General features: G+C 37.6%; 1 protein-coding gene across 1 annotated transcript in view; it reads right to left on the reverse strand.

Moving 5' to 3' along the window:
• Positions 1-14,321, reverse strand: part of LOC124544630 (retinoid-inducible serine carboxypeptidase-like) — a 173,192-nt gene that overhangs the window by 35,484 nt on the left and 123,387 nt on the right. The window contains exons 6-8 of the mRNA XM_047123240.1: positions 9,028-9,198; positions 6,100-6,177; positions 5,846-6,000 (exon numbers count right to left, since the gene is read on the reverse strand). Of these exons, the coding sequence (XP_046979196.1) occupies positions 5,846-6,000; positions 6,100-6,177; positions 9,028-9,198 (404 nt within the window). The remainder of the gene's footprint in view (positions 1-5,845; positions 6,001-6,099; positions 6,178-9,027; positions 9,199-14,321) is intronic.

A 14,321-nucleotide genomic window follows, 5' to 3' on the forward strand; every position in this document is an offset into this window, starting at 1 on the left:
CTGGTAACAGCTGGTTGGTAGTCATACCAATGTAAAAAGCTGCAAAGTGGCTGCAGCAAAGCTGGTATATGGCATCGCTGAATTCGTAGGTGGCCTGGCTTCTGATGGGGCAGGATAAGCCTTTTGCAGGACTGGAATGGAAAGTGCCGGGTGAGTGGATTAGGCAGGTCTTGCACCTAGGTCTTCCACAGAGATATGATCCTTGTGGCAAGAGGCTTGGATTGGGATGAAATAAGGATGGACTAGAATGTTGTGGGCGTTGGGTGGCTGATGAAACCGCTTTAGGAGGGGTGGGAATGATTTCAAGTTGGATGTTCCTCATTTGAGGGCATGATAATAGATAATCAAAATCCTGATGAAGGTTGCAGTTCATCTGTTCCAGGCCTTTACAAGACCTTCAGCATATTGGGTAAAAGTGTGCTTGTCACTGAAAATATTCTGTCCCCAGGTGTCAATGTTGGGTGGGAGGGATTCTTTGGTGTGAAAGGTAGGACAACTTTCAAAATGTTGGTACTGTTGGTTGTCATTGGGTTTAATGTTTACAGTTGTGTAGACAGAGCCATCAGGGAGCAAGCAAGCATTCAATGTCTAGGAAGATACCATCCTGGGTTGAGGAGGACCAGGTGAAATGGATGGGAGAGAAGGTGTTGCCATTGTGAAGGATTGAGGATACGGTGTCTTGGCTGTGAGTCCAGGTCATGAAGATATCATGAATGAACCTGAATCTTATCAGGGTTTAGGGTTTTGGAAGGCTAGGAAGTTTTCATCTAGATGGCCCAGGTTGTCATAGGAGCATACCATGTGCGTGCCCATGGCTGTGCTGCAGATTTGTTAGGAAAAGTTAGTAAGGTGTATGAGGTATGAGATGGTGGTTTTGGAGTTTGAAGAAACTTAGGAGAGGTAGTGTTCAATAGCGGCGAGACCATGGGCTTGAAGGATGTTGTGTGTAAGGAAACGATTTTAACAGTGATGAGTAGGGATCCAGGAGGTAAAGGAGTGGGGATGTTTGATAGACGGTGAAAAAAGTGTTTGGTATCTATGATGTTGGAAGCTAGATTACGGACAATTGGTTGGAGGTGTGGGTCAATGAGGGCTGAAATTCTTTCAGTGCGAGCACAATAATCAGCTGTAATAGCCCACCCTCATTGGTATTGCAAGAATTAAAATATTATATATCTTTGCAGCTGCATTGCACTGTGTCTGAGTTGTTATTAGGTTTTCATTTTCATATTCTCTTCATTGACACTGCTGGAGCACATTCATGATAAGTTGACCCCTGCTGTGAATTGCATAGTCATTCACAACTCTGGGTGAGTTAACCCCTCTGTTATGAAACGGCAGTTGCCTAAGTTTGCTGTGGTCTATTGAGCTGTGTGTTTCACTTGTTATGAGCAAAACATTCTTTTCCTGCCTTGGCTACAATGTAACCTTTCACAAACAATTTTAAAGGACTTTTGGTAAAAAAAAAAAATAATTATTTAATACACCTCGTAGCCTCATGATAAACTGCCTATCATTCCATTAATGGTTACATTTATTGTGATATTTTTGTATTTTGTAAGGTACTGCATGAAATTTGAGTAGTTTACAGTGAAAAGTAGGGGTTGCTACAGTTTTACTTTGGGTGGATGTCAAATCATGTATTGCTGCATATGAAATGTAGATGATATATAGAATTTTTCTTTTAACTTTTGAAGAGATCTACATCCATTTTAAATCTGAAGAAATGGATTGTATGTTGTGCACACACTTCCAAATGGTTCAAATGGCTCTGAGCACTATGGGACTCAACTGCTGAGGTCATTAGTCCCCTAGAACTTAGAACTAGTTAAACCTAACGACATCACAAACATCCATGCCCGAGGCAGGATTCGAACCTGCGACTGTAGCGGTCTTGCGGTTCCAGACTGCAGCGTCTTTAACCGCACGGCCACTTCGGCCGGCACACACTTCCAGTTGAGCTTGCAAACAATAGAGTGAAAGTGAAATATTCATAGCATCATCCTAATCTCATAAGTGGTTCAAGATATTGAACCAAGTTTTTGGCCAATAATAGCATGCAAAGCGGAGAGTATTTTTCATATAGTTAATATGCAAAATTTTCTTTTAACTGTGATGTATGACTAAATACAGATTCTTTCGGCGATACAGTAGGTATTTTAAGAGACGTTGATAGCTTGTGAAATGAGCATTAGTAAGGTTTGTAGTACGGTAAGTGAAGAAATCGTATGTTTATTTTTATACTGTGCTTTTCATAAGCTGTTGAACTGACTTGTCCTGAGTTTTTTTGCTTAATAATACTCTGTTTCAGGATTCTGTTACAGTTGCAACTGCATTAACATATTACTGAGATTAAATTGCATAAACTATGTTCTGGTTTTGCAAAAAAATCTAATTTTAACAGGGGAACAAGAGTAAGGAAAAATGTTTTACAAGTCAGGTGAAAATCAGTCACTCCTTCTGTTGCAGTTTCAGCATAATGTAACCCTTTGTGTGTAATAATGAGTGGCTGACTTGTTGAGCTGTTTGTCATCTTGGGATAACCCATTAATACAGCTGCTTGCAGACTTGGTAGCTATATCTTTGAAGTTTTGCAAGACAGCCATTTTTATGAAGGCTTGAGCTGTAGAACTACATTTGCCATAATGCAATGTCCCATCAGCAAGGATGCCCTCACCAGTACTGTTGATTTCTCCCCTAACACACCATCCCCACAGCAAGGGACCAAGTGATATTGAACACATTCTACTTGTAATTGTCTACTGAAAGAATATATGAGAGAAATTAACAAAATATTAATTGAAATGCTCTTCTCTCTGCATTACCACAAACACTAACACACACACAAATTTCAAGCTTTCGCTACCCACAGTTGCTTCATCAGGAAAGAGAGAAGGAGAGGGAAAGATGAAAGGATGTGGGTTTTAAGGGAGAGGGTAAGGAGTCATTCCAATCCCGGGAGCGGAAAGACTTACCTTAGGGGGAAAAAAGGGACAGGTATACACTCGCACACACACACATATCCATCCGCACATATACAGACAAAAGCAGACATATGTAAAGGCAAAGAGTTTGGGCAGAGATGTCAGTCGAGGTGGAAGTACAGAGGCAAAGATGTTGAATGACAGGTGAGGTATGAGCGGTGGCAACTTGAAATTAGTAGAGGTTGAGGCCTGGTGGGTAACGGGAAGAGAGGATATATTGAAGGGCAAGTTCCCATCTCTGGAGTTCTGATAGGTTGGTGTCAGTGGGAAGTATCCAGATAACCCGGATGGTGTAACAATGTGCCAAGATGTGCTGGCCGTGCACCCTCCCCTACAGCCTAGGTCTTCGTGGCAAATGAATCTGCTCCAGTCCTGAATCCCTGAACCATTACACCAACAACCTGAAAACAGCTTTCGATCCCGCAACTACCCTCCCGACCTGGTACAGAAGCAAATAACCAGATACACTTCCTCATCCCCTCAAACCCAGAACCTCCAACAGAAGAACCCCATTTTTCAAAACTATATAAGCACGGGACCTGAAGTCATTGTAATGTTCTGAGATTTTGAGAGAGGAATCCATGCCAATCAGAACCATAATAATGTAATGGTGCAATGAAATATTGTTGTGAATAAGAATATGGACAGTGAAGAAGGACAATTAAAAATTATTGCTAGTTAACTTTGACATAAAAATGCCACACATATTGATTCACTTGAGTGAGATGGTTGTAGGTTGATAATTTTTTAATGCACAGTGACTCTTATATAATTAGAAGGTGCAGTATGTGCGCACATGGTAAATGACACTTAACTATGTAACTGAGACACATACTAGCCATAACTAATTCAGTGAGGGACACCTGACATTTATGGAAGTGAAACCTATAAAATCAAATGTGTATGTGCGTGTGTGTGTTGGCCACATCATTGTAGAGAGTGTCTCTGCTACTTAGGAACTACAAGCTGATTTATGACCGGGTATGCTGTATGTGGTGCCTCACTAGTGAGGAGTATTGTGTTGGGTACAACAGACAACTTACTAAAAACTTTGAACAATTTATGTCAACTGAACAGTGAACTCAAGCTCAGTCTACAACGCAGTGATTTTAAAGAAATGACTGTATGATACATATGGCATCAGAGTTTTTGTTAAGGACAATGAACAGACAATTTTATGGAATTATGAAATTCATTTATTTTGAAATATCAGATTTGAGGCAGCCACCAGTAATTAGAAAGGTGCAGCAGCCAATCAACATGCAGGTTTTATGGGCACAGTAACAGAGTACGACAGCTGCCAGACAGCAAACAGGTTCTATGGAAGTGGTCATCGGTTACAGCAGCAGCCAATCACCATGCAATTGAGCACAGCTGACTGGGCTAAGCAACATGCCTCAATGAGAGAATTATGATATGTAGCAGCCTTCCAGATGATGAACTGAGATGACAGCTGCACCAGCAGAATACTAATTATTGCTTAAGGAAAAGTCATTAGTAGTGTAAAAGTGGAGTATATAAACTGATTGAAAATGAGTGATAGTGGGTCAGAAGACAATATACTGGAAGAATTTGGTGTTCTCTTCTACAGAATAGCAAACAATGTATTGTTTCAAATGATGAACATTTTTGTGGTACTGATGTAACGAAAATAAAGTAACTCTACATTAACATTGATGTCAAATGGTTATTGATATACATGTTTTTTGATCACTTGATGTAGAAATAGTTTCACTAGCATTGTAATTTCATTCAGCATTCCCTGAATTTGGGGGACTAGTAGATGAGAATTATTAAGCTACATTATTTTATATCAGTACCTTTACAATTTGTACAGAAACCAGATGGCAGTTATAAGAGTCGAGAGACATGAAAGGGAAGCAGTGGTTGGGAAGGGAGTGAGACAGGCTTGTAGACTCTCCCCAATGTTATTCAATCTGTATATTGAGCAAGCAGTAAAGGAAACAAAAGAAAAATCTGGAGTAGGTATTAAAATCCATGGAGAAGATATAAAAACTTTAAGGTTCGCCGATGACATTGTAATTCGATCTGAGGCAACAAAGGACTTGGCAGAGTAGTTGATCGTAATGGACAGTGTCCTGAAAGGAGGATATAAGATGAGCATCAACAAAAGCAAAACAAGGATAATGGAATGTAGTCGAATTAAATCAGGTGATGTTGAGGGTATTAGATTAGGAAATGAGACACTTAAAGTAGTAAAGGAGTTTTGCTATTTGGGGAGCAAAATAACTGATGATGGTCGAAGTAGAGAGGATATAAAATGTAGACTGCAATAGCAAGGAAAGCATTTCTGAAGAAGAGAAATTTGTTAACATCGAGTATAGATTTAAGTGTCAGGAAGTCGTTTCTGAAAGTATTTGTATGGAGTGTAGCCATGTATGGAAGTGAAACATGGACGATAAATAGGTTGGACAAGAAGAGAATAGAAGCTTTCAAAATGTGGTGCTACAGAAGAATGTGGAAGGTTAGATGGGTAGATCACTTAACTAATGAGGTGGTATTGAATAGAATTGGGGAGAAGAGAAGTTTGTGGCATAACCTGACTGGAAGAAGGGACCGGTTGGTAGGACATGTTCTGAGGCATCAAGGGATCACAAATTTAGCATTGGAGGGCAGTGTGGAGGGTAAAAATTGTATAGGGAGACCAAGAGATGAATACACTAAGCAGATTCAAAAGGATGTAGGTTGCAGTAGGTACTGGGAGATGAAGAAGCTTGCACAGGAAAGAGTAGCATGGAGAGCTGCATCAAACCAGTCTCAGGACTGAAGACCACATCAACAACAACTCCTTTAAAAATCATATTTTTGACATTCTGTAGAAATGAAATTGTATCACTCACCATATGGCCAGAACGTGTAATCCAATAGAAGGCAAAGTTGTCATATTTCTTGTAGTATCCTTCAATGGTACCATTAACCATTATAGGTGAACGGTCTGATTCCTCCCAGCTTTGAGCACCAGCCCACTTTAAATTTTCTACCCACTTTAGTGTACCTGTGTGAGGAAGTGTTTCAGTCACTTTCTCTGATGGATATTTAATTCATTTTACAAAATATCACTGCACTTGAAATCTCTATTTTTAGATTTATTTACCTGTTGTGTCGACAATGAGATCCAGATTTCCAGTGTACACTACTACAGCAATGTCAGTCTCATTGAGAAGTGATTCAACTGAAAAATAAAATACTAGGGACTGAAAATATTTGTAGGATCATCATAATGTAATTTCAAAGTGTTTGAAAGTATTAAGATTTTAAAGTAAATTATGGCATACAAATAAGCATACAATCACAGTAAGTATACATTTCACTTTGAAAGTTTCTTTAGACAATGACATTGAAAAATCACAGATTATTTCAACATAATAATTATTACTGTTTATTTGTCACTCTTCATTAGTGCACTAACTGATATCTTATTATGAACTGAAGCTAAATTGAGAAATTATTTTCTATATGTAACACACCTTTTTGATACTGGTATGTCCACATTGGCTACTGGTGATTGTAATGTGGCAGAAGGGGACAGTATAACATGAAAAGAATGGCTGTGTGAATTATGGAGATTGTGATACATTTATGCAATCTTTAAAACTAACCAAGTTATGATGAAATCAGGTGCATAATATACAAATACAGTTTATTTATGGAAGCATTGCACTGCAAACTCAAAACACGGAACCAGTAGTACTAATGACTGAACTCTATGCAAAGATGCCAGAGTCACATTAGGAACAAAAGTCATTTTGAAATTACATAGTAACTGAGAAATACAGCCATCTTTCCATTGTTATCAGTGGGTATTTCATGGAATTTTGAGGTAAAAATAAATTTATTTCAAGACATCCAACTACATCAGTTTGTCAGTTTGTTGCCATTATTTGCAAACTAAATTGTGTAATCAGTCTTGTGTAAGCACATACATATCAATTGTAAGATTAATTATGTGCCGCTCAAAGAATAAGCAGAAAGCTTTTGTAATTGTTGTATGTTATGTAAGCACTAGTGGCAGTGGCTATGGTGCGCCAGTCTTCTGTCAGTATGGGGCAGTCTTCTTAAGATGAAGACTTCCCCTCTTGTTAAACCATCTGCCTTCTTAAAATTCATTTTTTTTGCTTTTAACTAATTACCATTAACATACATAAGTATAATCTGCATTTACATAAAAGAGAAAGGTTGGCCCTCAGTTTTAAAGAATTTAAGGAATGTAACACCAGATGAATTTTGTGCTTAGTTTTATGTATGTAATTGATTTTCTAATTTATTTGACTATTCTTAGTTAATATCTCTTGTTATAGGGTGGAATCAGTAATTGTTTCATAACTTAAATTCTGTTGTTGACTTATAAACAAAGATAAATTCTGTACTAATTATAAACATTATAAGACAAAATACTGGTAATCTTAAAGTATTTATTTAGCTCTATTCGAAAACATGTTAGCAAAGCCAGCCCTTCATTAATTCCAAAGTAATTAATAGTTTGTCAAAAGTATTGTTTATGTAATGATATCTGTTAATTTCATCATTTAAACAAATAATTTGGCCTAACTCTTGTAGCAGAAGAAACTTAAAAAGACGCAATTTTTCAATTAATTAAATGAGTTAAATTTTAATTGTGATTTCTGTAAATTAAACATCAAACAATGTGTAGCTTCAGTGCCTATTACTGTGAGGATATATAAGAACACGATTTTTGGTCCCAAGGCAGTCAGTCCACGGCTGAGTTTCAGATGCAGAATCCCTATTGGTTAGATCAACAATAATGTGTTGACCCACCATGTGCAACAGACTTTGAGCTCCATCCCACAAACTGACATGTGGCACCTGTACAACACAATGCATGCATTTTTGCATGCTTGCTTTCAACATTCTGGCAATTACACCAGTTATTAACGTACCAGCATTTCACATTTGCAATTGCTTGTATCACACTTACATTAATCTATGATTTTGCGTGTTAGTTACTTAAACATGTTACTTAGCAAATGTATTCCCAAAATTTTATTACCCTACAATAACTATTTTTTGGTGTTGTAATTTTTTCACATCAGTTAGATATAGACATAGATGACAAAGATGACGTTTTTGCAATAGCCAATGGTCCCAGTTATGCTAGAATACAAGAAGACAGTTATCCAGAGGACAAACTTCAGGGGAATAGTGCATTTGACTGACTTTCATTTCATACCTATCAAGTGCAATTTTTATGTAAAATTTTATACCTTGGAATTGAGTTTTGTATAAAAATTTATTTCCTATACAGATATTACAATATTTCAAAATGAAAAATTCAGTTCTCTAACAGTTTATTTAAGTGCGTTGCCTAAAAAACTGCATAAAAGTATGTCATATTTTGGGATAAAAAGTAAAATACTTCCGGTTTCTCCTAATGGCAATAAAATCAACAAGAGGTATTGAAACAACACTTACATAATTGTAAAAATAGATACAGCAACTTAAATTAAAACTCTAAAATGACTTATGCCTTAGATCTCAATGTATAGATAGTGGTCCCAGAGACCACACATCATAGTATTTGTTACAGAAAAGTCACGTTGTGAGTTAACTTATACATTACACTTGGCATTCTATGATTCTTCAAATCTGATTTGTATTATAGTAGTAAGGAACGATTTAATGAACTTAATAGATTCTGCTAACAGTGCATATCCCTTAACAGCCTTTTACAAATACACAAAAAACATGCAAAAGATGAAAGTCAACTACAAAACCATTCTCAACTTTAATAAAACTGATGTTGAAAAACAGAAAGTTATTTTTATCACTACTGAGTTTTTAAAGCAAACTTTAAAAATCCAATCATGCACTGACAAACTCCTTTAAAATAAATGGAACAGAATTGTGGTTGTAAGATAATTACAGACATTTTTATTTTAAGTATTGGTGATGATTCCCAGATATTTTTTTTTAAACTGGTGATGATATTATTACATCTAGGTTTAGAATGAGAACAAAATCATAATAAGTATAATTAAAAGTTTAATTTACAATATGTACGCACCAACATCTGTTACTGGTTTCATAAAATCATCATTTAGAGCATTAGAAACATAAGTACTCTGAGAACCCCAGGAAACATTGGAAGGAATCACATCTCCCAGGATGTTTCTCACATAGCCATTCATCAGTTCATTTAGCTCTTCATCAGATGCTCTATTAAGTCCTCTGAGCTCTGCCGTAAAAATGAGAAGACACATTACTAATATACAAGGTGAAAATAGAAAATCATCTTTAATGTTCCTTTTAGACTGAAGATTTACTTAAGGTCACTCCATAATATAAATGTGCATCTTTAGGAATTAATAATCCTAGCTTTAGTTACTATCCCCGAGCAAACATTCGCAACAAGAATAGTACAACATATGGCAACCATGACACATAATTTATTTCCTGATCCAACTGCCTTCTATGAAATAAAAGGTTTGTCTGATCATGATGGTTAAAAGACAATAACGATAGGAATCCAGTTTTGCAAGGAAGGGAAAGGCACTCTTTCGCAAATCTTACATGTTCATTCAGAGATACTTCATGGAATTACCAGTGGGAAGAAGCTTACCAATAGCGTGGAGTATATGACAAATTTAATTCTTCCTTAAAAATATGCTTACAACACCATGAATCTTAATATCCTATAATTGAGCAGGCACAAATACAGTGGAAGCCATAAGCAAGGATGATTAATATAGGAGTTAAAACTATCTTGTGTCAGGAAGAGAGGGTTTTATTTCATCCATAGGGCTATAGTCCCATTTAAGTTAGTTTGCATTTGACAGCAAGCAACCTGGACTGCATCTTCTAGCAATGCAGTAATGGGTGCCTGTACAAGAATCCTGCATTGTTGTGAGTCATGTATCTTTGGTTTTGCATGCCTTATGATGTACAATGGAAGTACTGGTAGCTGAAAGACAGTTTGAGATTCACTCTTCTAAGAAAATTTCAAAAACTGTCAGCCACGGAGCAACCATACATAGTTAGTCACGTGAATTAGTCAGTTCAATGAGAGAATATATTGAATGAGAAGGGGATGCAGAACCACCTCTTGTTCCTTTGGACATAGTGGTGGAATGAACTGCAGATGTTATACAAATCAGTGAACAATGTTTTAACAATAAACAAAGAAAAATTTGTCATGATAGAAGAGGAATTTACATAGGACACAAGCAGACACAAGCAGACATTTGTAAAGGCAAATGTCTGCTTGTGTCTCTGTATGTGCGGATGGATATGTGTGTGTGTGCGCGAGTGTATACCTGTCCTTTTTTCCCCCTAAGGTAAGTCTTTCCGCTCCCAGGATTGGAATGACTCCTTACCCTCTCCCTTAAAACCCACATCCTTTTGTCTTTCCCTCTCCTTCCCTCTTTCCTGATGAGGCAACAGTTTGTTGCGAAAGCTTGAATTTTGTGTGTATGTTTGTGTGTCTGTCGACCTGCCAGCACTTTCATTTGGTAAGTCACATCATCTTTGTTTTTATATATATATATATATATATATATATATATATATATATATATATATATATATATATATCAATATAATGGAAGGAAACATTCCACGTGTCTGCTTGTGTCTGTATGTGTGGATGGATATGTGCGTGTGTGCGAGTGTATACCTGTCCTTTTTTCCCCCTAAGGTAAGTCTTTCCGCTCCCGGGATTGGAATGACTCCTTACCCTCTCCTTTAAAACCCACTTCCTTTCGTCTTCCCCTCTCCTTCCCTCTTTCCTGATGAGGCAACAGTTTGTTGCGAAAGCTTGAATTTTGTGTGTATGTTTGTGTTTGTTTGTGTGTCTATCGACCTGCCAGCGCTTTTGTTCGGTAAGTCACCTCATCTTTGTTTTTATATATATATATATATATATATATATATATATATATATATATATCTGTGTGTGTGTGTGTGTGTGTGTGTGTGTGTGTGTGACACCTGTTCTTTTGGCCATATCTGAGCGAGCAGACACAATTTTGATCTAGCAGCCTCTATGATTTGCAATATAAAGGAATTACAGACATTGGCTGTGAGAGGGCACAAATTTTCTACATTCCCCATTGATTTAAATCAGTCCTCACTTACAGCCAGTGTCTTAATTCATATTGGCTGCTGGATCAAAATGGTGACTGTTCTACACCACATGCTGTTGTGGTCTTCAGTCCTGGGACTAGTTTGATGCAGCTCTCCATGCTACTCTATCCTGTGCAAGTTTCTTCATCTCCCAGTACCTACTACAACCTACATCCTTTTGAATCTGCTTAATATTTTCATCTCTTGGTCTCCCTCTATGATTTTTACCATCCATGCTGCCCTCTAATACTACATTGGTGATTCCTTGATGCCTCAGAATATGTCCTACCAACCGATCCCTTCTTCTAGTCAAGTTGTGCCACAAACTCCTCTTCTCTCCAGTTCTATTCAATACCTCATTAGTTATGTGATCTACCCATCTAATCTTCAGTATTCTTCTGTAGCACCCCATTTTGAAAGCTTCTATTCTCTTCTTGTCCAAACTATTTATCGTCCATGTTCCATTTCCATACATGGCTACACTCCATACAAATACTTTCAAAAATGACATCCTGACACTTAAGTCTATACTCGATGTTAACAAATTTCTCTTCTTCAGAAATGCTTTCCTTGCCATTGCCAGTCTACATTTTATATCCTCTCTACTTTGACCATCATCGTTATTTTGCTCCCCAAATAGCAAAACTCCTTTGCTCCGTTAAGTGTCTCATTTCCTAATCTAATTCCCTCAGCTTCACCCAATTTAATTCGACTACATTTCATTACCCTCATTTTGCTTTTGTTGATGTTCAACTTATATCCTCCTTTCAAGACACTGTCCATTCCGTTCAGCTGCTCTTCCAGGTCCTATGCTGTCTCTGACAGAATTACAATGTCATCGGTGAACCTTAAAGTTTTTATTTCTTCTCCATGCATTTTATTACCAACTCTGGATTTTTCTTTTATTTTCTTTACTGCTTGCTCAATATATGGATTGAATAACATCAGAGAAGGCTGCAACCCTGTCTCACTCCCTTCCCAACCACTGCTTCCCTTTCATGTCCCTCGACTCTTATAACTGCCATCTGGTTTCTGTACAAATTGTAAATAGCCTTTCACTCCCTGTAGTTTACCCCTGCCACCTTCAGAACTTGAAAGAGAGTATTCCAGTCAATATTCTCAAAAGCTTTCTCTAAGTCTACAAACACTAAAAATGTAGGTTTGTCTTCCCTTAATCTATGTTCTCGAGGTCAGCTTCTACCAGTTTTTCCATTCGTCTGTAAAGAATTCACGTTAGTGCTTTGCAGCTGTGAATTATTAAACTGATAGTTCGGTAATTTTCACATCTGTCAACACCTGCTTTCTTTGGGATTGGAATTATCATATTCTTCTTGAAGTCAGAGGGTATCTCGCCTTGTCTCATACATCTTGCTCCCCAGATGGTAGAGTTTTGTCAGGACTGACTCTCCCATGGCTGTCAGTGGTTCCAATGGAATGTTGTCTACTCCCGAGGCCTTGTTTCGACTCACATCTTTCAGTGCTCTGTCAAAATCTTCACGCAGTATCATATCTCCCATTTCATCTTCATCTACATCCTCTTCCATTTTCACAATACTGTCCTGAAGTACATCGCCCTTGTATAGACCCTGTATATACTCCTTTCATCTTTCTGCTTTGCCTTCTTTGCTTAGAACTCGGTTTCCATCTGAGCTCTTGATATCCATACAAGTGGCTCTAAGGTCTCTTTAATTTTCCTGTAGGCAGTATCTATGTTACCCCTAGTGAGATAAGCCTCTACATCCTTACATTTATCCTCTAGCCATCCCTGCTTAGCCATTTTGCACTTCTTGGCGATCTCATTTTTGAGACGTTTGTATTCCTTTTTGCCTGCTTCATTTAACTCGTTTTTGTATTTTCTCCTTTCATCAATTAAATTCAATATTTGTTCTGTTATCCAAGGATTTCTACTAGCCCTCATCTTTTTACCTACTTGATCTTCTGCTGCCTTCACTACTTCATCTCTCAAAGCTAACCATTCTACTTCGACTGTATTTCTTTCCCTCATTCCTGTCAATTGTTCCCTTGTGCTCTCCCTGAAACTCTGTACAACCTCTAGTTTAGTCAGTTTGTCCAGGTCCGATCTCCTTAAATTCCCACCTTTTTGCAGTTTCTTCAGTTTTAATCTACAGTTCATAAATGATAGATTGTGGTCAGAGTCCTCATCTGCCCCTGGAAATGTCTTATGATTTAAAACCTTGTTCCTAAATCTATGTCTTACCATTACATAATCTATCTGCTACCTTCTAATATCTCCAGGCTTCTTCCATGTATACAGCCTTCTTTCATGATTCTTGAACCAAGTGATAGCTATGATTAAGTTACGCTCTGTGCAAAATTCTACCAGGTGGCTTCCTCTTTCATTTCTTACCCCCAATCCATATTCACCTACTATGTTTCCTTCTCTCTCTTTTCCTACTATTGAATTCCAGTCACCCATGACTATTAAATTCTCATCTCCCTTCACTATCTGAATAATTTCTTATATCTCATCATACATTTCATTAATTTCTTCATCATCCGCAGAGCTAGTTGGCATATAAACTTGTACTACTGTAGTAGGCGTGGGCTTTGTGTCTATCTTGGCCACAATAATGTGTTCACTATGCCGTTTGTAGTAGTTTACCTGCACTCCTATGTTTTTATTCATTATTAAACCTACTCCTGCGTTACCCCAATTTCATTTTGTATTTATAACCCTGTATTCACTTGGCCAAAAGTCCTGTTCCTCCTGCCACCGAACTTCACTAATTCCCGCTATATCTAACTTTAACCAATCCATTTCCCTTTTTAAATTTTCTAACCTATCTGCACAATTAAGGTATCTGACATTCCACACTCCGATCCACACAACCCCAGTTTTCTTTCTCCTGATAGCATGTCACTTCTTCTTCCATGTGTTCTTGCTTTTAGGAGGCTTTAATTGTCGAGTGCTAGTAATAGTGTTCCATAGATTTCGTGTTTGTTTTGAATACAGTCAGAGAGTCCCTTTAGTCAGCCACAGTGCCAGTAGTGCTAGTGTTTGTTTTGAATACAGTCCAGAGACATGTAGTGCTATTTTCATTGTTTTCTACAAGAAGTGTCTAGTAACCACAGTTTAGTCAACTATCAGCCGCCTTTAGTGAATCAGCAGTCTAGTTAAAAGCTTATTAACTTTCTACAGTAAATTGATTTCTTAGGATGGATAGGATGTGTGACTGCTGTGTACGGACACAGGAGGAGCTGGCCACTGTTCACAAA

The sequence above is a fragment of the Schistocerca americana genome, chromosome 1 (genome assembly GCF_021461395.2).
Source record: "Schistocerca americana isolate TAMUIC-IGC-003095 chromosome 1, iqSchAmer2.1, whole genome shotgun sequence".
In the NCBI taxonomy this organism is placed as follows: Eukaryota; Metazoa; Arthropoda; class Insecta; order Orthoptera; family Acrididae; genus Schistocerca; species Schistocerca americana.